Here is a 23,644-nt window from a genome sequence, read left to right as displayed (position 1 = left end):
GGGTTCAATCCTCAGCACCACATAAAAATAAATAAAAAAGAATTTAACTTTTTAAAAATTTATTTGATTTTATGTGGTGCTGAGGATGGAATACAGGGCCTCACCCATGTTAGGCAAGTCCTCTACCACTGAGCTACAACACCAGCTCCACAAAAATTCTTTTAAGAAAACTTCCTGAACTGTCATGGTGCTGTTTGCCTGTAATCCCAGTTACTCAGGAGACTGAGCCAGAATTGCAAGTTCATAGCCAGCCTAGGCAACTTAGCAAGAAGTATTGCAAAATAAAAAGGGCTAGAGATGTAATTAGGTGGTAGAGCATTCCTGGAATTAAATTATGTAAACGCCCAGATTGAAAGAACAAATAGACTAGGAATGTAGCTCAGTGTAAGATCACTTGCCTAGCAAGGCCCTGGGTTGAATTCCTAGTAACACTGATAATAATAACAACTACATAAATTAAGTAGTATTAAAGAAGTCTTTCATTTTTGTTTTTTAATTTTTTGAGACTTTTTTGAAAATTCTGATTTGTTACATATGACAGCAGAATGCATTACAATTCATATTACACATATAGAGCACAATTTTTTATCTCTGGTTGTACACAAAGTAGAGTCACACCATTCATGTCTTCATACATGTACTTAGGGTAATGGTGTCCATCTCATCCCACTGTCTTTCCTACCCCATACCCTCTCCCTTACCCTCCTTCCTCTTTGCTGTTTCTAGAGTTCGTCTAATCCTCCAAAGTCTTTTATTTAAAAGAAAGAGCCAATAAAAAGAGCATGAAAATTGGTTTTGGTATGGTTTGGTTTAGTTTGCTTTGCAGTACTGGGGATCAAACCCCCAGGGATTATACAAGAGCAAGTGCTCTACCACTAAACTACATCCCAGTCCTCAAAATTGACCTTTATTAAAGCATAGCATCATGAAATGTTAATGAAGAGAAGATCAGAGATTTGTAAGGTACAAAAAGCAAATTACAAGGGTCAAGACAGTGTCATCACACTTCTCAGCAGCAGTAGTGAAGCTAGAAATCAGTGAAGCAAAATAAAAGAGGAGTCACACTTTTAAAATTTGAAATGTACACAAGCTTAACAATCAGGACAGTGGTTCTGGATATACATAATTGTAGTAAATCAGTGGAATAGAATAGAATTGAGACCCAGAAGTGGAAACCTCATGTTTATGGATAAGTGGAAAATACCAGTCATAAAATATCATGTTATATAAATTCCATTAAAATGCCAGAATTGGTAAACCCATGGCGACATAAAGTAGATTAGTTGTTACCCAGGATTGTAGTGCATATTGCTACTTGAAGTGATGAAAATATTCTAAATTTCTGATGATAGTTTTTTTACTCTGAATATACTAAAAACCATTAAATTGTATCCTCTAAATAGGCCATGTTAATTATATCAGGGTTATTAGTAAAAGAAGATCACTGGAACTGTCTTTGCAGAAATTTTTTTGGGGAAATGGTTTCAAATATTGAATTCTATGTACAAACTATAATTTTGAGGAAGGAATTTCAGACATTTAGATAGTCTCAGAAAATTTGTCTCCCAGAACTTTTGGAAGATGAAGTCCATACAAACAAGGGAATAAATCAAAAAAAAGGAAAGTATGGGGTGAAGGTACATAAGAGTACAACATAAAAAAAATAATGAAGGAAATCCCCTGGCTGGTGGTAAAATGAGATCACAAGATAATACTTGCACTCTATATATGGAGGATAAGCCCAGTTGTAGTAAGTCACAAAGCCCTAGGAAAGATGTTTTAAAGATGATACAAGACCATCTGTTGAATTGATAAAATAACTGGGTATTTGATATAATGTCCTCCTTTAGTATTCAAGGGTAATATTTAGTATTCTAGGATCCCCTTCAGATAGTAGCTAGCAGCTGTGGGACCAATCTCTGGCACCCATATCTGTGGAATCCAAGCTGGGTTTGGAAACCAGACTGGGCTATTACATAACTCAGAGTGTGAATAGAAAACCAGGAGAAATTCAGATGTTTTGCCCTGGGGAATACTGGGCATTCAGACCCAAGAGATCTCAAGTCCCTCTCACCCTTGGAGTCTGGTAGCATGAGGGACTAACAGGGGTTGGTCAGGAATTTGATTGGGTGGGTGAGAGTGACTGTGTGCCTGGGGACTGAGCCTAGGAGGCTGGAAAGGGCCAGAAGGACAGGATCTGCAGGTGGTGGAGGGGGTGAAGGATTGGCTCCTCCAGTGTACTAGTGGAACCCAGGGAACACTCCTGGGATGCAGACTCCCAGCATGGATTAGTGGATTAGCAGCAGCAGAGCTCTGGGGATGGGCTGATTTAAAAATCTTAAGACCAATCACCATTCAATGAAGCACAAGGGGACAAACTAGACCTAAACCCCTTCCGGGGCTCTGCCTCCAGGAACTCCTCTCACAACACTCTCCAAGCTGCCCCATCACATAACTGCTGAGAAGGGAAGCTGAGAATTTTTGAACTCCAACCAGTGACAAGCACCACCAGTGACAGCCTCCAGCTACTACTATTGTGCACAATATATAACTCAAGAAAAAACAAAAAAGACACTTGGGAACAGACAAGCAACATATATTATCATTGACAATTTTTGACTACCACAATGGAAACGATTCCTTAATTTTTTAATTTTAATTTTATTTTTTTAAATATTTTTTAATTGTAGATGGACACAATACCTTTATTTAATTAATTTATTTTTATGTGGTGCTGAGGATCAAACCCAGTGCTTCACACATGGGAGGCGAGCACTCTACCACTGAGCCACAACCCCAGCCCCAATTCCTTCATTTTTCATCAAGAACCTTTCTTTTTGATTGTGATTGTGTGCTGAATGGTTCATGGACATTATTAGTACATGTACATATTTGTCTTACTTTTCTAGCATTTTTTTGAAGGCAGTTATTTTTCATGACTCTGTCTTTTGAAGGCTAGGGTTTTTGAGGAGTATATTTTGTTTTGTTTTGTGTGTGTGTTTTGTTTTTCACTTATTTCTCTTAATTCTCTTTCTCTCCTTTCTTTTGCTAACAACCTAATTCTGTTGTTCTCTTCCACTTTTCCTTTAATTTTGTACTTCTGCTTTCTTCTTTCTTCCTCATAATCATCACAACCTACATATCTTCCACCTTCTCCCTGCTCACCTTTTGAAATAGCAAGCCCTTTTACAAACTTACTGTTTTTACTGTTGGCAATTGCTCACCATACCATTTCTGTTTATTGTGCCAGTTGAAATATCAGAGAAGGAATTTAGAAAGTTCATGGATAAACTGATCTGCTAGGTAAAAGTATATAGAGTGAAAACAGAAAACACAGGACATGAAAAATCACTGCAATAAAGGAGATTTTGAAAAAGAACCAAATGGAAATCCTCAAAATGAAGAAATCAATAATTAACTAAAAAATCAATGGAAGGCATCACCAAAAGACCAGACAGACCCCTTGGAAGATAGTTTCAGGCAATGAAGACAAATATATAATCTTGGAAATAAAATCAACTATGGAGAAAAGATATTAAGAGACTATGAACAGAAATTTCAAGAAATATGGGATAACATGAAAATAATAGAAAGCATTAAAAGAATAGAAAGTCATGGAATAAATAATCTAACATTACATCACAAGGCCCTGGGGTGGGGGTGGGGGATAACATCAGCAAAAGCTGTACAAGACAGGAAATAATTAAAATCAGAACCGAAATCAATGAAATTGAAACAATAAATAAATTAAGAAATCAACAAAATAAAATTTTGTTCTTTAAAAAAAATAAAATTTGATAAACCCTTAGCCAAAGTAACTAAAATAGAAAAGGGGGAACTCAAATTATTAAAATTTATATGATGAAAAAGGAAGTGTCAGCGCAGGCACTACTGAAATTCAGAGGATAATCAGAAACTATTTTGAAAATTTATAATCTATAAATTAGAAAATCTTGGAAGACACTGACTGATTTCTGGAGACATGACTTCCCAAAATCCAACCAGGAGGATATAGAAAATTTAAATAGATCAGTTTCGAGTAGCAAAATTTAAAAGCCTGCGAACGAAGCAAAGCCCAAGACCTGATGGATTCTCATCCAACTTCTGCCAGACCTTTAAAGAACTAACACCAGTCCTCCTCAAATTATTCCATGAAATAGAAAAGATGGAACCCTTCCAAACTGATTCTATGAAGTTAGTATCACCCTGATACCAAAACCAGACAAAGACACATAAGGAAAGAAAACTTCAGACCAATACCCCTGATGAACATAGGTACAAAAACTCTTAATAAAATACTGACAAATGTCATAGAATAACACACTAAAAAATAATGCACCATGATCAAGTGGGTTTCATCCCAGGGATTCAAGGTTGCTTCAGCCTATGAAAATCAATAAATGTAATTCACCACATAAATAGAATTAAAGACAAGAATCACATGATCATCTCAGATGCAGGAAAGGTGTTTGACAAAATATAGTATCCTTTCATGATAAAATACTAGAAAAATAAGGAATAGTATGAACATACCTCAACTTGTAAAAGCTCTATACATTAAACCTATGGCCAGTATCACTCTAAATGGAGAAAAATTGAATGCATTCCCTCTGAAAACAGGAATAAGACAAGGATGCTCACTTTCAGCACTTCTGTTTAACATAGTCCTTGAAACTGTAACCAGAGCAATCAGAAATAGAAAGAAAGGGATACTAATAGGCAAGAAGAAGCTCAAACTATCTCTATTTGCTGTTTATATGATCCTATATTTAGAAGCCCCAGAAAACATCTAGAACTCATAAATGAATATAGCAAAGTAGGATATAAAATTAATTGCATTTCTATATACCAACGATGAATCAACTGAAAGAGAAATTAGGAAAACCATCCCATTCACAGTAGCTTAAAAATAAATACTTGGAACTCAGACTCTTGAGAGGTAAAAGACTTCTTGTTTTAGTCAGCTTTTTCACTGCTGTAGCTGAAAGATCGAACAACTGTAGAGAAGGAAAAGTTATTTGGGGGCTCACAGTTCAGAGGTCTCAATTCATAGACAGTAGGCTCCCTTCCTTGGGGCTCAAGGTGAGGCAGAACAACATGGTGGAAGAATATGGTGGAGGCAAGTGGCTCACATGATGATCAGAAAGCAGAGAGAGGTCTCCATTTGCCAGATAAAAATATATACCCCAAGCCACACCCCCAGTTCCCACCTCCTCTAGCCACACCTTACCACTTCAGTTACCATTCATTTAATCCCTGTCATGGGATTAATTCACTGATTGGGTTAAAGCTCTCATAACCCAGTGGTTTCTCTTCTGAACTTTCTTGCATTGTCTCACACAAGTGCTTTTGGGGAATACCTCACATCCAAACCATAATACCTCTACAGTGAAAAGTATAGAACACTAAAGATATCGAAGAAGACCTTAGAAAATGAAAAAGGTTTGCCATGTTTTTGGATATGCAGAATTAATATTGCCAAAATGGCCATACTACCAAAATTGATATACAGATTTTAATTCAATTCCTATTAAAATTCTAATGATGATCTTCATAGAAATAATAAAAGCAGTCATGAAATTCATTTGGAAAAATAAAGAGGCCCAGAATAGCCCAAGCAATCCTTAGTGAGAAAAGTAAAGCAGGAGGCATCACAATACCATATTTTAAATTATACTACAGAGCTATAGTAACAAAAATTGCTACTGAAATTCAGAGGATAATCAGAAACTATTTTGAAAATTTATAATCTATAAATTAGAAAATCTTGGAAGATTTGGTATTGGTACCAAAACAGACATGACAACCATTGGTACAGAATAGAAGACCCACAGAAAAACCCAACTAAGTACAGTTATCTCATCATAAACAAAAGCTCCATGAACATATATTGGCGAAAAGATAACCTCTTCAACAAATGGTGCTGAGAAAACTGGAAATCCATATGTAACAAATGAAATTAGACCCTGTGCCTATGAGAAGAAAAAGTAGGTCCAACTCTCCATAATGGCGGCCTAGGAACCGAATTCCTCAGCTAGACTCCTAAACCACAAGCAATAAAATCAAGAATCAATAAATGGGATGTTATCAAATTAAAAAGCTTCTTTACAGTAAAGGAAACAATCCAGAACATGAAGAGAGAGACTACAGAATGGGAAAAAGTCTTTATCACACGCACCTAAGAGCATTAATCTTTCAGCTATATAAAGAACTCGAAAAACTTAGCACAGTACAAAGTAGGCAAAGGAATTGAACAGGTACTTCACAGAAGAAGAAATACAGTTGGTCAACAAATATATGAAAAAATGTTCAACATCAGAGAAATGCAAATTAAAATTACATTGAGATTTCATCTCACTTCAGTCAGAATGGCAGTTATCAAGAATACAGGTAACTAGCTGGAGCTGGAGCTCTGTGACAGAATGCTTGCCTAGCATGCATGAGGCACTGGGTTCGATCCTCAGCCCCACATATAAAAAATAAATAAGATAAAGACATTCTGTCCATCTGCAACTAAAAAAAAGAAAAACAATGTAAGTAACAATGTTGGCAAGGATATGAAGGAATAGTTACACTCATACATTACTAGTGGAACTGCACATTGGTGCAACCACTATAGAAAGCAGGATGGAGATTCCTTGGAAAATTTGAAATAGAACCACCATTTGACCCGGTTATCCGACTTCTTGGTGTAATCCAAAGGACTTAAAATCAGCGTACTGTAGTAATGGGGCCACATCAATATTTATAGCAGCTCAATTTACAATATCTAAACTATGGAACCAACCTATATGCCCTTCAACAGATGAATGGATAAAGAAAATGTGGTACATAGCCACAGCCATAAAGAATGACTTTATGACATTTGCCAGTAAATGGATGGAACCGGGATTGTCATGCTAAGTGGAATAAGCTAATCCCAAAAAACTCAAGGTCATATGTTTTCTCTGATGTGTGGATACTAAAACAGAACAAGGATGTGGGGAGCCTAGAATGTCAGTGGATTAGACAAAAGGAAATCCACGTGAAGTAAGGGATGGGAATAGGAAAAACAGTGGAATGAATCTGACATAACTTTCCTATGTATGTATATGAATACATCACAGTGAATCTCAACATAGTGTACATCCACAAGACAGACTCCATGTTTCTGTAAATATGTCAGAATAGACTCCACATCATTTATAACTAAAAAGAACAAAACATAAAATGACATTAGTATTTGCATATAAAATATACGTATCCTCCCTTAAACTTTGTATAATCTCTCAGTTACTTATAAATACCTAATACAACATAAATGCCTTATGAATAGTTATACTCTATATGACAAATTTTTAAAAAGCCTGTAGCAGCCATCTTATTATATAACTACATGGTGCACAACCATTGGATGGTTGACCACATATATTTGGAACCTGCAGATAATGGAAAGCTGAACTACATTGAGAAGCAATTTAGAGAATTTACAAATGATTTCAGGTTGAATTAAGTGTTAAGCAAAGCAAACAAAGTGAGACAGTTACTAAGTTCAGAATGCATATGAAAATAAAGGTTATTTCCCTTTGGCCTAGGGGCTAGGGATATAGCTCAGTTGGTAGAGTGCTTGCTTTGCATGCAGCAGGCCCTGGGTTCAATCCCCAGCACCACAAAAAACAGACAAACACAAATGTTTGGCCTAGATGTGAATATCATTTATTTACTCATATGGTGACACCTATACTCAGTATTGGTCATTACCAGAATCATGTTCTAGATTGAAGGTAAGGGGTTAAAGTGTACATACGTATATGATCGTTGTGCTACCTCAGGTTTTTTCTGAGTCTCTGACTTCCTCCATGTGACAGATAATATATAAATCTGAAATAATATCAAATAGTAGTATAACCTTGTTATTTGACAATTCATAGGTAAATACCCAAAGAAATAGCCAACAGTAAGTAAAAGAGATTTCCTGGGAAATGTTTGGGCTTCTGGTTTGGGGATGTTAACTGTGAATATGACTATGTGGTGCTTCTAAAACCAACTGAAAAACAAATGGAATAAGAGATATAGAATTCTTTCAGTATTTTAAAGAGAAGGAAATATAAGCCAAATCTGATGAGAGCCTGTGAATGTTACTGTATTTGGATAAAGGGTCTTTACTGATGTCATTAAGGGTCTTGCGATTATCTGGGTAGAATTGAAATACATCATAATTGTCCTTCATAAGGAGATGGACACTGATAAGAAACATAGAAAAGGTCTTGGGAAGACAGGGAGAGATAGGCATGTTGCAGCCACTGTGCAAGCAGTGAGAATAGCCATGAGAAACAAGGAACAGGTTCTCTCCAGTGCTTCCAGCCAGACTACTGCTCTTCTACCACCTTGAGTTCAGTCCAGTGAAACCAATGGTGATCATCTATGAGAGAATGAATATTCTGTGGTTTTAAGTTGCCCAGTTTATGGTAATTTGTTACAGCAACCCTAAAAATTAATACAAAGAGTGATTACATATGTTCTTTGGAATGATTTCATATGTGTGTAAATGAATTGGTAATTATGGAGTGCCAAGTTGGGGAACTGAGTTACACAAATGTCTGCAAAGGAAAAAAATTAGATTGAAATTAAAGGTATAAAGGTAATCTTGTAATTTCTAATAGCTATATGTTGGTATGGAAATTTAGATGTAATTATATGTCTGCACAAACCTGTGTATACATATGCATACCCATATAATTATTAATGTACTTTATATCTCTGTCTTCTAAAGAGGCTAGAAGCACTGATAACCCCCTTCAGAGTGAGCACACTTATCATCCAGATCTTGCTGCTTAAAGTAGCACTGAAAGAAACTAGGGCATTTTGGAGAACTAGCTGGAACAGGGAAAGAACTAGATAAGTCTGGAACATCTTATACCAGAAATGAGAAACACTCCAAGATTGGTAGGAACATATCAATTAGACATAGAAGACAGCTTGAAGGGGCACTTGCACAATCTGAATTAGTGACCATCACAGTAAGTAGTTCTGATCATAAGTGAATGAATGGACAATTTGAATCCTTTTTTCTCTTCCTTCTGGGGATCAAACCAAGGGCCTCGTACATGCTAGGCAAGTTTTCTGTCCCTGAGCTATATCCCTAGCCCTTTTTACTTTTTTTTATCAACATATCAACATGAATGGACAGTTAGATAATGATGAGCATGTTTATTTTTTTTATTTTTTATTTTTTTTAAAGAGAGAGAGAATTTTAATATTTATTTTTTTAGTTATCGGCGGACACAACATCTTTGTTTGTATGTGGTGGTGAGGATCGAACCCCGGGCCGTACGCTTGCCAGGCAAGCGTGCTACTGCTTGAGCCACATCCCCAGCCCAGTGATGAGCATATTTATATAGGTGTCTATTCCTCTCACTCCCCAAGTATTAATTAATTCAAAAAGAGGAGGAGTAAGTATAATGTGGAAGTCTGACATCACCTTTATCAGGTAATCAAAGAATATATCACCAGTTATGAGTCAAACCATTATTTTGCTAATAGACGCTAAAGAGAAGATTGCATCATTTCTGTGACATTTCTAAGATTCATAATACACGTCTAATCATGAAGAAACAAGCCAGCTTTACATTGAAAGACAGTATACAGAATTACTTGTCTGTTAGTTTCAGAGATGTCAGTATTTTAGAAATCAAGGAGAGACTGAACTGTTCCATACTGAAGGAGAGTAAAAGACAAATGGAACTTATAATACTGACATGGATCTGAAGAACATGATTGGAATAGTTTGTAATATCTGAATGAGGTCTGTGATAGTAATTGGTCAGTATTAGTTTCTTAATTCTGGTCATTATATTGTGGTTATGTATATCTTTGTAGGAATTATACTCAACATATTTGAGTACATAATTACTGTACTTACGACTTTAATGTAAGTTTTGAAATTGTTTTTAAAAATTCACCATTTACCATTCATTTTTTTATTTTTATTTTGAATTTTTTTTTTGGTACTGGAGATCAAGCTCAGTGTCTCACACATGGTAGGCAAGATGCACTCTACCACTGAACTACATCCCTAGCCCTTTTTATTTTTTTTTATTTTGATACAGGGTCTCGCTAAAGTTGCCCAGGCTGGCCTTGAACTTGTGATCTTCTGTGCCTCAGCCTCCCGAGTAGCTGGGATTACAGGTGTGCTCCACCATGCCCAGCATTTGTAACCATTTTAAGTGTACAGTTCAGTGGTACTCAATACATCTACATTGTTGTGCAGCCATCACCATCTATCTACAGAACTTTGTCATCCTCCCAAACTATGTATCCTTTAAATAGTAGCTCTCCATTCTCTCCTTTGCTTTCTACATCTTAGTATCTGACTTATTTCACTGGGCATAATGTTATAACTTTTTATAAATAGAAAGATAACTAAGAAGTGTAGACTAACATAACCAGAGAAGGACATCCAGAATCACATTTTAATAAATAAACTGTAAATTCCCTATGTAATTTTGGAAAGTTGTGTTTTTAAAAAATTATATGATGTCTATATAGACGGATACATTTTCATATCTTTGATTTTGATATCTAATTTACTTTTAAGATAATAACACCAAAGCACATTGATACTGCAGCTCTCTTATCCAATGACATTGTGCTGTGTATAATACTTTTCTGTTAATGACCTAAGGAGTTTTAGTAACTGGGATACCTTAAGCCAGTGTGTCATAATGTTTTAAATAGCAGTTACATATTTTGTTTTTAAAATGCTTTTAATGCAGAGTAGGAAGTAATCTTACATAGCATTCTTGTACTAAGAATGATTTTTAGGATTTTAGATAGGAAGTATTTCAACAGGAAAACCAAGGTAATTTATATACCTACAGACTTGTAAAATCAGAATGAAGCCTAGAACTTATTTTGTGTGATCTCTATACAATTCAAAAAATTTAGTGGAGCATGCATTAGGTAACAGTGATTAGTTTTTTTCTGAGTTCATATTGTAAGGGGCATCCGAGCCTCTTGAGGGCACTTTAATAGGCTTAGATAAGTAGTGTTATAGACATGTGAAAGTGGAAAGTGTTACTTTTCATGGTTTTCATTTCCTTGAAACCGTGGGCAAACTCGTTTCTAGCTTTCAGCCCCTCTCATGCTCATCTGTAGTCTGTCATGAATAACTGTTTGATTAAAAATTATATCTTAGTTCTTATCTCTTTTCTTGACAAGTACTTTAATGATGTTTTGTATGATTGTAAAGTCTGTCTGCATGAGATTAAATAATAGCTATTAAGAACAGCTTTAACTATTAGTATGTATAATGTCTAGATAAATACAGGGAAAATTTTTAAGTTTATGCAGGGAATGGAGAGGGACTTACAATAACTTCTAACTTTCTGCATAAAGACTTTTTGTCCCTAGTCTTTGTATGCTTCTGCTTTTACCTCCTAAATTTGGAGACGTTAGTACTTAAAAAATTTACCCGAGGAGCAAAGAAAAGGAACCAAATTCTCTATCCTCCAGGTGTTAGAGATACTTTTCATATTTTGTCCTATCTAGTATTGTCTCCCTTAATTGACTTCTCATGCTTTAAGTCTTTCCTTTGTCTTCATTTCTAGGAATTTTTTACTCTATTTTTTTGATAGGTTATATGTTCCTGATACATCCTGGGTGTAACCAAATTGAATTATAAATAAGTGCTATATTTGTCTCCACTGGGCTTCTGAGGGACGTTTGGTAATGGTTTAATACATAGTTCATTCACAGTCAGCAATGGGGTCCTTCTGGCATCTAGTGAGAAGAGGTCAGGAATGCTGAGTACAGTGGCAAGATAGCTCATTTGTTCGGAATTAATATTGTTTTACATTGTACTTTTTAATTTTTTTAAAAAAAGAACATAGAAAATTTTTGTATTCATTTTCCATTAAATATTTACTTTCCATGGTAATCCAGTTTTCATGAGTATTAATATCTATTTGATTTTCTACTTGTAGTATAAGGCTGAAAAAGATGTATATTTTTTTTAATTGCTTTTTTTAAAAATATGTCAGTGGAATGCATCATAATTCTTATTACACATAGAGAACACAGTTTTCCATGTCTCTGTATATAAAGTATGTTCACACCAATTCATGTCTTCATACATGTATTTTTTTTTTTTTTAATTTATATGTGATGCTGAGGATTGAACCCAGTGCCTCACACAGGCTAGGTGAGCACTCCACCGCTTAGCCACAGTCCCAGTGCCCCCATACATGTACTTTGGATAATGATGTCCATCACATTACACCATCCTTGCTAACCCTTCTCCTTCCACCCCTCTGCCCTATCTAGAGTTTGTCTATTCCTCCCATGCTCCCTCTCCCTACCCCACTATGAGTTAGTCACCTTATATCAGAGAAAACATTCGGCATTTATTTTTTGGGGATTGTCTAACTTTACTTAGCATTATCTTCTCCAACGCCATCCATTTACCTGCAAATGCCATAATTTTATTCTTTTTTAATGCTGAGTAAAATTCCATTTGTGTATATATGCCACATTCTTTTAATCCATTCATCTACTGAAGAGCATCTAGGTTGTTCCCACAGTTTAGCTATTGTGAATTGTGCTGCTATGAACATTGATGTGGCTAAGTCCCTGTAGTATGCTGTTTTTAAATCCTTTGGATATAGACCGAGGAGACGGATAGCTGGGTCAAATGGTGGTTCTATTCCAAGTTTTCAAGGAATCTCCATACTGCTTTCCATATTGGCTGTACCAATTTGCAGTCCCACCAGCAATGTCTGAGTGTGCCTTTTTCCCACATCCTCACCAACACTTATTGTTGTTTGTCTTCATAATAGCTGCCATTCTGACTAGAGTGAGATGGTATCTTGGACTAGTTATGATTTGCATTTCTCTAATTGCTAGAGATGATAAACATTTTTTCATATATTTGTTGATTGATTGAATATCCTCTTCTGAGAAGTGTCTGTTCATGTCCTTGGCCCATTTATTGATTGGGTTATTTTTGTTTTGTTTTTGGTGTTTAGCTTTTTGAGTTCTTTATATATCCTAGAGGTTAGTGCTCTATCTGATGTGTAAGGGGTAAAAATTTGCTCCCAGGATGTAGGCTCTCTATTCACCTCTCAGATTGTTTCTTTTGCTGAGAAGAAACTTTTTAGTTTGAGTCCATCCCATTTATTGATTCTTGGTTTTAATTCTTGTACTATAGGAGTCTTATTAAGGAAGTTTGAGCCTAATCCCACATGATGAAGATTAGCGCCTACTTTTTTTTTCTATTAGAGGGAGAGTCTCTGGTTTAATTCCTAGGTCCTTGATCCACTTTGAGTTGAGTTTTGTGCATGATGAGAGAGAGGGTTTAATTTCATTTTGTTACATATGGATTTCCAATTTTCCCAGCACCATTTGTTGAAGATGCTATCTTTTCTTCAATGCATGTTTTTGGTGCCTTTGTCTAATATAAGTTAATTCTAATTTTGTGGATTAGTCTCTGTGTCCTCTATTTTGTACCATTGGTCTCAGTCTGTTTTGGTGCCAATACCATGCTGTTTTTGTTACTATTGCTCTGTAGTATAGTTTAAGATCTGGTATAGCGATGCCACCTACTTCACTCTTCCTGCTAAGGATTACTTTAGCTATTGTGGGTCTCTTATTTTTCCAGATGAATTTCATGTTTGCTTTTTCTATTTCTATGAGGAATGCCATTGATCGGAATTGCATTAACTCTGTAGAGTGCTTTTGGTAGTGTGGTCATGTTGATAATATTAATTTTGCCTATCCAAGAGCAAGGTAGATCTTTCCATCTTCTAAGGTCTTTGATTTCTTGCTTTAGGGTTCTTTTATTTTCTTTGTATAGATCTTTCACCTCTTTCGTTGATTCCCAAGTATTTATTTATTTATTTTTTTAGGCTATTATAAATGGGGTAGTTTTTCTCATTTCCGTCTCAGAGGATTTGTCACTGATATACAGAAATACCTTTGATTTATGAGTGTTGATTTTATAACCTGCTACTTTGCTGAATTCATCTACTAGTTCTAGAAGCTGGTGGAGCTTTTTGGGTCTTCTAGGTACAGAATCATAGCATCAGCAAATAGTGCTCATTTAAGTTCTTTTTTTCCTATATGTATCCCTTTAATTTCTTTTTGCTCTGGCCAGTGCTTCTTCAAGACTATGTTAAATAGAAGTGGTAAAAGAGGGCATCCCTGTCTTGTTCCATTTTTAAGAGGGAATGCTTTCAATTTTTCTCCATTTAAAATGATGTTAGCCGGGGGCTTAGCGTAGATAGCCTTTATGATGTTGAGATATGTTCCTATTATCCCTAATTTTTCTAGTGTTTTAAACGTGAAAGAGTACTGTATTTTGTCAAATGCTTTTTCTGCTTCTATTGAGATGATCATATGATTCTTTGAGAAAAGATGTGTATTAAGAATAAAAGGGCAGGGCATGGTGGCACATGCCTGTAATCCCAGTGGCCTGGTATGCTGAGGCAGGAGAATTGCAAGTTCAAAGCCAGCCTTAGCAACTCAATAAGGCCCTAAGCAACTTAACAAGATCGTGTCTCAAAGTAAAAAGGACTGAGGATGTACTCAGTGATAAAATCCCTGGTACAACAAAAGAAAGAACACAAGAGGGTAGGGATGTAGCTTAGTGGTAGACTGCTTCCTATGTATGTGGAGACCTGCATTCCATCCACAGCAAAAGGGGGAGAAAAAAGGATATTCTTGGAAATAATTTTAGATATGTGTTAGAATGCTTTGAGGAAGAATAAGTGGGATGTACTATTTAAGTATCTTGATTTTGTGCATTTATCATTAAAGCTTAAAATTTATTCATGGTGGTATGTAAAGAAGCTTCTTACTGTATAGTCATTTACTTTAGTTCTAAAGTGTTATAACACTGGTTTATAAATCAGGAATGCAGACTATTTCATTATGGTGGGTACAATCTTTAATTTTATTTTGAGCATTCTGCATATCTTTTTCAAAAATATTTTTAGTTGTAGATGGACACATACCTTTATTTTATTTATGTATTTATTTATATGTGGTGCTGAGGATTAAACCCAGTGCCTCACACATGCTAGGCAAGTGCTCTACCACTGAGCTGCAACCCCACCCTACCATTCTGCATATCTTGTCCTTTATCAAACACATATTCAGTGCCTGTTAATGAGCCAGGTATTTGAGACACAGCCAGATATTTCTGCTTTGAGGAGAGCTGGGAGAGGTCTGGGGATATAGCTGAGGTGTATCCCCACAGTGTTGAAGTATGTAAACAAAGTATTATAAGAGGAGAATTTATTCCTGCTGTGTCAAATCTTCCAGGCTAAGAATAAGAATACATTTTATATAGAGAGAAAATAGTATGTGGAAAAGATTCAGAACATATTTGTGCGTCAGTATGCTTACTTACAGCTTACTGTGCTTAGGGAATAGGGAGTGTTAAAGGTAATTTTCAGATAAGGTCAAATTAGAACTGCTCGTACAGATATAAAAATGAGCATATGATAAGAATTTTGTTAAATTCATTCAATGAGATACCCTAACTGGTTCAAATGAAAAATTTTTAAATAGCACAATTTTATATGGAGTAATGAAGTGTTGAAATAAATTTCAAATGGCAAAAAAGCTGTCCCCCCCTCAGCTATCTACAGTTGATTGATTCTTATAGTCAATCGGACAATACACAATTTTCCATTAGAATGGAAAATCTTTTTCTATAAGAGTACCAGGAAATTTTAGAGCACTTTCCAGTGCCCTGCCAAAGAATCTATATTATGGAGAATAGGGAGTCAATAAAAGTTTTGTGTTAGGAGAATGAAGTTAGGAGATAGAACAATTAGAGTTGTAGTATATAGGATTAATTTAGTATAGGAGCAGTCAGTTCAGGTAGACGATTGTAGTGGCACTAGGAGTGAAGAGCGTGGATAGATTCGGTACACATTAGGATTTAGAATCCTTAAGTTATTGACTGATAAAGTAGATAACGTAATGAAAAGAGACATGGTTGCTAGCTTAAGGATTATAAGAATCATGGGTTTTTATACTGAGAAAGGAGATATAGGGAGAGAGGCAGTGTTAGGGGCAAGATAAAGGTAGTTTTTTGACATGTGCTTTTTGAGATGATTTGGGATAGCAAAATGGAAATTCCCTTTTGCAGTTAGAAATCATAGATTTGGACCTAAGAAGAAAATTGTAGGCCTAGGATTTTAGTCCGAGAAACATCAGTTAAATTGGAATTTATGTAAAGCTAAGTAACTTAAACCAGGAACAACTTAGAATGGACAATAGGAAGAAGGCCAAGAACCTTGGGGGAACATCTTTGTATGATCCTGAGAAACAGTTAATGATATGTGCCTTAGGGGTATTATGATAATTTGGTTGTCACTTTGTTTTGAAATCTTTTTTTGGGGGGGGTACTAGGGATTGAACCCAGGGGTGCTTTACCACTGAGCTACATCGCCATTCCTTTTTAATTTGCTGAGGCTGGCCTTGAGCTTGCAGTTCTCCTGCCTCAGTCCCTCGAGACACTGAAATGACAGACATGTGCCACTGTGCCTGGCACAGGCACCTATACTTTTGAAGGTTGCTAGGCCACCTTTACTACCTGAGAAAGATTTATTTATCTGTATACTAAGACTACCTTTATTTACCATAGATGTCCCCATACCTTGTGTCCCCCACCATCCTCCCAGAAACCCCATTCCCCTGTTCCTTTCTGTAGCTCAGGATGCTATATAAACTTCAACCATCTGGCTCTTCTTGAACCTCATAATTTTGTGAGGCTTCTGTGCCTAAGTACATAACAAACATGTTCCCCTCCTGTTAATCTGTCAGTTTATTCATAGACAAATTATCGAACCTTGATAGGCTTGTCCAAGAGCCACAGAGCTGTCAAGTCCCGAACCAACAAAACCAACATCCTTGTTTACAACAAACATTTTTTTTTTTGCTACTAGGGATTGAACCCAGGGCACTCTACCCCAGAGATACTCCCCACTATTCATATTTTATTCAGAAACAAGATTGTGCTAAATTGCCCAACATGACCAGGAACTTGTGATCCTCCCGCCTCAGCCTCCTGAGTAGCTGGAGTTATAGGTATGCACCACTGCTTTGGGCTGATTCCCTTTCATTGTTCTAAAATCAAATTCGTATAACTACAGAGGAGAAAATACTTTCTTTCTATCTTCTAAAGGTTCGATAATTTGTTTTGAATTCTTAATAATGTACTTGTTCAGCTTTAGTTTTTTTTCATTGACATCTAAAATTGTATTTATTCTTAGGTTATAGCCAGCAGGAGAACTTTGATTCCAAAATTCATAATCCTTTCTTGCTTCTGAGACTTACATCCTCATTTTAGATTTCATGTTGAGAAAAACATGATTTGGAACTGTGTGTGAGAAGCAAAATCACCAGTGAACAGAGAATGGGAGAAAAGAACTCGCCCTTAGGTCTCTTATAATATTTTCTTAAAACATCCTGGACTTATGTGATTATACCTCTGTACGAAATGCATTCAAGGATTCTTGAGGCCTGAGATAGCTGCTCTTCTGTTCTGGATTATTACATAGCTAAATTTCAATTGATCCTGTTGCTTAGTAGTTGAGCAAAGTAAAGCCTAGACGTTTTTGTGCTCCCATTTACCTTTCTTCACAGTCCCATTCTTGGCTTGGAGTTCATTTTGATGGAAATCCCTTGCATCACCACAGCCACTACCATGTAGGTAGAAAGGACAATTTTGAAGTTATTAAGTCTGTTTATCTCATTTAAGGGGGGGCAGGGAACTGTGTTTAAATTAATTATAAATTGTAAAATCCATTTATAAGATTTTGTGGTTAGAATTTGGAGGTGCCTTTAGAATAGGCATTTTCCTTTTTATATTTATGCATTTGCAGTTTAAAATTCAGAGAAACATTGAAACTCTTTTTCTTTTCTTCTTTTTAGATCATCCGATTATGATGGGTTTTGAGCCCCTTGTTAACCAGCGGCTACTTCCACCCACCTTCCCTCGATATGCAAAAATAATTAAAAGGGAAGAAATGGTCAACTATTTTACAAGATTAATAGATAGAATAAAAACTGTCTGTGAGGTTGTGAATTTAACAAATTTACATTGTATTCTGGTAAGTACTAATCTCTATTCTGCAATATAACTTTGGTTTAATAACATCACTTTTCAGAGTCTGATTGTCCAAGGGTAAATAATAGTGCTTACCTGTTTTCCCTGATAAGATAATTAAGTTGTGGGGAGGGAATACATATACATATATAATATTTAATCTTCATGAGGATTTTATATTGTCCATTGTATAGATTCAGAAGCTAAAGTTTAGAGGGTAGGTAATTCACCTACAGTTTAAGAATGGGATTCAAAACCTTTCTTGTAAAAGTGTGTGTGTGTGTGTGTATATATGTATATATTTTTATATAATAAAAATAGGATTATGGTGTTAGATAACCTGTTTTTTTTTTTATCACTAATCTTTATTTCATGGACACTTTCCTTTTCATATCAACAAATAAACGTGCATTTATATTATTTTAATGATGTGTTATTCCATTGTATGCTTATAGATTTTTTCAATCCATATTAATTTTACGTTTAGGTAGTTTTCATTGTTTTAAACAATACAATGGTAAACATATTTGTAGGTAAATCTTTATACAGTGTGTTTCATTCCCCCTTAAGGTAAATTCCTAAAAAATGAACTTTTTGGCTGAAAGAATATGGACATTTTAAAGCTACCATATTTTGTGATTAAGCCTTTTTGTGTTAGGATATAGAAAAACAGGGTGTATTTGAGAATATTAAAACATTCAGGGATGGAACTTTTTAGTTGGTAAGGGTACAGTGACATATTTAAGATTTGAAAAAGGTAGAAAATATACCAGAGAATACTGATTCTTGGGACATAAGCATACTAAGATGTGTTGTGTGACTATGCATAGACAGGCATTTTTGGCTGTTTGTTATTTTGCATGCTCAGGTACGTAATTACTAGCCCTATGTCATCTGTAAATCCTTCCTTTTGGTTACAGGTTGCCACTGTACCTGTTTTCCTTGAGATCACAAGAATCTAGTTTATATTCCCAGTACTGGGCAGCAGTTTCTGGGATACAGTTGATGCTCAATAAAGATTTTTGCTCTTATTTCCATTCATTCTTGTAAAACCTTTATTGTCTCATGCATTATTTTTTTTTTTTTTTGTCATTAAAGCCTAGCATAAGTCTTCATTCCTTAGCGAAACTTCAGTATTTATACTTTCATTACCTTCTGTTGTAGCAAAACATAAAACAAAACAAAACAAAATTCTCTTGTGCTTGCTTTACTTTTAGTAGTTTTCCCTGATTCTGAGAATCATGGGATTTTAAAATAAAAGAAATCATAGACATAAACTGACATTTTGCATCTAAGCAAGCTGATTCAGGAGAGTTGTAACCAAATTAGATGATGATAGCAGCGTATTTGGAATTAGAGTAGAGCTGTTCTTTCTGCTGCATCTACTTTTCTGATCCTAATTGTTATCTATTGTGTCTAACAGATTAATTATAACATTTTGCAGTGTAAACAACCTATTTTATACCCCAGAAGATAACATGTTCTTTTTTTTTTTTTAAAGAGAGAGAGATGAGATAAGAGAGAGAGAGAGAGAGAATTTTTTTAATATTTATTTTTTAGTTTTCGGCGGACACAGCATCTTTGTTTGTATGTGGTGCTGAGGATCGAACCCAGGCCGCACGCATGCCAGGCGAGCGCGCTACCACTTGAGCCACATCCCCAGCCCCGATAACATGTTCTTAATGTATGTTGTTGTATTACTAGTACTGTTCTGTTCTTGGTAGACAAATGGCTTTTTTCTCTTCTTTCTTTTTTCCTTTTTTTTTTTAATGAAATAAGCAATAGGGCTGACTTGGGTTTTGGTAGGCTAATATTGAAGGCTAAGTAGGCTGTCATTGTGCCAGTCATTTTCACCAAACCCTCAGAGAAGACCATGGTCTCTTTCAGGCAGTTCAGGGAATTCACATTGGTTCTAAATACAGTAAGTAGCTGAGGCATTGTCAGTAATCTTTTGGGTGTTTTTATATAAGCTTCAGGATTTCTTATTAAAGAACATGATTGTGTAGATTCCTAAATAGACATTTTGAGCTGGTTGAGAAATAGGGAATGGTTAATAGCAGCCTTTGCATAGACTTCTAACATATTTTCTGTCTGACCCACATCACTAAGTACTTTTGACTGTGCATATGAAGGCTAAGCAGTAGATGAGGGAAATGTTTTTACTCTACTATCCGGTTTTTGTTGTTCTGTTTAATATATATTCATCATAGAACATTAAAGGAAAAAGATTTATTAGTTTTATTCATTAACAAGTATTGCAGAACAAAGCAAAGATAAACAGAGTTGTTAAAATCTTTCCCACCCATTGCCAATTAAGTATTTCCATTTTTATGATTCTTTATCCTAATCTGTTAGTATAGAGTCTTTTTCCATCAAGATTTTATTGGAGCTGGTGTCTTAAATCTATTTTGCTTGGACATAGCAGATTCTCAGCTTTAAATGAATTAGAGAACCTCTATTTGACTAATCTCTTGCCTTTCCATGTAAATAACCTTGGCTCTTTTTTTTTTTTTTTTTTTTTGTCTATGACCCATTCCTTCATCTGTTGTCTACTGTACACACTTTTCTCCAGTTTTGGCCTTTTGGCTCCTGATCACCTTCCTGAATCTGATCTGCTATCATAGCTGTTTCTAGTCTTTTGGTTTTGTAAGTCCCTTTGTTTTCAGTGACTGCTTCTTGATCTGGTACTTTTCTGGCTCAGCCTATAGCAAAACTTTTAATTCTGTTTTAAATCATATTCAGTTACTGTTGTTTTGGCTATATCCTTGATAGTGATTATTATTGTATATACAAGTTTTCATAGGTGTATATACAAGTTTTCATAGGTAATGAAAATGTCTAGATTTGGAATTTCATTTATAGTTAGTGGATCAGAAATAATTTAAAACTAGATTAATATGAAAAGAACATAATAATTGGACTTTCTCTAAAGTTTACAAAGGAAGTCTGAAGTGACATTTGGGAGTTTTAGTTTAGATGTAGTTTTAGTTGTAGATGGACACAATACCTTTATTTTATTTACTTTTATGAGGTGCTGATGATCCAACTCAGTAACTCACGTGTGTTAGGCAAGCACTGAGCTACAACCCCAGCCCCAGGTTCTGTTTTTCCACCTTTCCCCTTTAGTTAGGGAGATGAACCTAGTACACATACACCTATGTCATCTGAATATGTACAGTAGAATTTTTAAAGGGGGAAAAATCAGTGTAAGTTGGACTATGGAAATATAATTTAAGAGTTGGAATTTTATCTGAGTCTTGAGAAATGAATAGGATTTGATAATGAAAAAGTAGAAGAAAGGACTTTTCTGGGAGTTTGAGCAACATAGTCACAGGTTGTCAGATCAGAAAAAAAGGCATTCTGAATGGCTTCATGTTGAGTTATGAGTTGAGAAGTTGAATACGTATTGGTAAGGTGAAGCAAAAATTACAAAACCCAGATGATGTTGTCTTTCAATTGTATGTTCTTCAACATTGAAATGATACAAGTCAAAGTTCCCCTTTGTCTTAGTAGGCTAATAACAGTAATTCAGGTGAATGATAATGAGAACCTTGAGCCAGATACTTGGCTGGTTAGTTTAGAAAGATCAAATAAAACCTACAATAATAATTATTTTCACACATTTATATTTTATCTTTGTAGTACATGAAATTTAGTGGACATAGCAAGCAGTCTACATAAACTACAATAGATACAATTATAGATAAACCAAATATTTCATTTTCTTTATACTTGCATCTCTAATATCCATAATTGTTATAGTATTAGTGGTTTTCCCATAGTTCTTACCGTTACTCATATACACTAAAATTTAGTGATTATTGATTCAGCTTCTACCCATCCTTATACCTTCCATTCTCCTTTTTACTCTGACGCTTTAACACCAGAGGCACATCAGAGTAGCTCTTAATATTTTGTTCAACCCAGACAGGCTCTCGTTGGTCCTAGATATCTGGCAGAAAAATTATGGATCGCTTTGTCAGGGGGATGGTAGCATAAAGGCATACCATAATAGATGGAAGCTAGAGAGTCAGAACCGGACTGCTAGTACTGGATGTTGAAGAGAGTGTAGTAAGGGAGACCATGTATCCCAGGAAATTTGAGAGAGAAATATAGGTGGTAGGAGGGAAAGTATGGCAGAGACCAAGAGGACAGGAAAAGTTAAGAGAGGATAAAGGGACCAAGTAGTCTAGATCTGTCTCAGAAACCTATTGCTATTACTATTAGAATAAAATGCCAAATTATAAAGAGTGCTTATGTATAAATAAGATAAACTAGATTGGAAAGTGACTGGATGTGATGGTACACACCTATAATTCCAGATTCTCAGTAGACTGAGGCAAAAGGATTTCAAGGGCTACCTGGGCAACTTAGACCATGTCTCAAAATAAAATGTCTGGGTATGTAGCTTAGTGATAGAGCACCCTGAGTTCAATTCCCAATACCATACACATAAAATAAATTATAATATTTAATGTTGAGAAAGGGAAATAGTTATCTTCCTACACTCCTATATCTCCAAGATCTTTAACTGTGGATTCTCTGACCCAGCAACTTTCTATCTAGAAATTCAGTATAAAATGATTTGAGATGGGTGCAAAGATGCATTAAAAATGTATTTGTTAAATTATTGTAATTTGAAAAACCAGAAACCCAATGCCCAATTATGATCTAATCCATTCTATGGTATGTGTAGAATGCCATACAACCCTTAAAATTTTTTTTTGAAATATTGACTTGGAAAAATGTTTATATTTATGAACGTTCTGCTTAAGGATATATATCCACTTATAGGTTCTCTCAGGCAAAAAGAATATTTTCAGAGATGAAGACAAATTCAGTTTAAAAAACATTAGCGCCCTGTGCATTAATGTGCACCTGTAATCCAAGTGGCTCGGGAGGCCAAGGCAAGAGGATTGTGAGTTCAGACCCAGCCTCAGCAACTTAGCAAGGTCCTAAGCAAGTTAGTGAGACCCTGTTCCAATATAAACTATAAAAAAGGACTGAGGATGTGGCTCAGTGGTTAAGTGCCCCTGGATTCAATCCCCAGTAGCAAAAAAAGAAAAAAAGATAATATCAAATACCAAAATGTTAACACTGACTATTTTGAATATTGGAAGATAGTTTATTCTTTGCATTTTTCTGTATTTTCAGTGTTTCTGATATTTTGCATAAATATAGAAAAACACAATGGCAGGAAGGAGGGTAGAGAAATTAGTGAAGAGAAACCCAAATATTAGGAACCCAGAGTATGAAACTTTTGGAAGCTATGGAATAATTAGGAAGAGTGCCTTATTTAAATGTAGTAAGTAATAGACTTTATGGATTGTGTTCTGTTCGGGATATGTGCTAGCTGTAAGAAATTTAGAAATGGAGGCCAGAGGCATAGCTCAGTGGTAGCGCATGTGTGAGGCCCAGGTTCACTCCCTAGCACAGGAATGAAAGAGAACGAAGAGAAATGCATAAATGGCATACTGATAAAACTATGAAAACAAGCATAAGACATTCATTAGTTCACCAGATATCTTTGGATATTTTCTTTGTGCT

General features: G+C 35.4%; 1 protein-coding gene across 3 annotated transcripts in view; it reads left to right on the top strand.

Annotated features, from left to right (window-relative positions):
• The window catches only part of Naa35 (N-alpha-acetyltransferase 35, NatC auxiliary subunit), a 118,839-nt gene that overhangs the window by 68,222 nt on the left and 26,973 nt on the right, over positions 1-23,644 (top strand). For all 3 annotated transcript variants that reach the window (XM_027920586.3, XM_071600502.1, XM_027920587.3), the window contains exon 12: positions 17,923-18,101. In XM_027920586.3, coding sequence (XP_027776387.1) covers positions 17,923-18,101 — 179 coding nt within the window. The remainder of the gene's footprint in view (positions 1-17,922; positions 18,102-23,644) is intronic.

This window comes from Marmota flaviventris, chromosome 13 (assembly GCF_047511675.1).
Source record: "Marmota flaviventris isolate mMarFla1 chromosome 13, mMarFla1.hap1, whole genome shotgun sequence".
Lineage (NCBI taxonomy): Eukaryota > Metazoa > Chordata > Mammalia > Rodentia > Sciuridae > Marmota > Marmota flaviventris.
The sequence above is the reverse complement of the archived record's forward strand: the minus strand, read 5'-3'. Positions and strand labels throughout refer to the sequence as shown.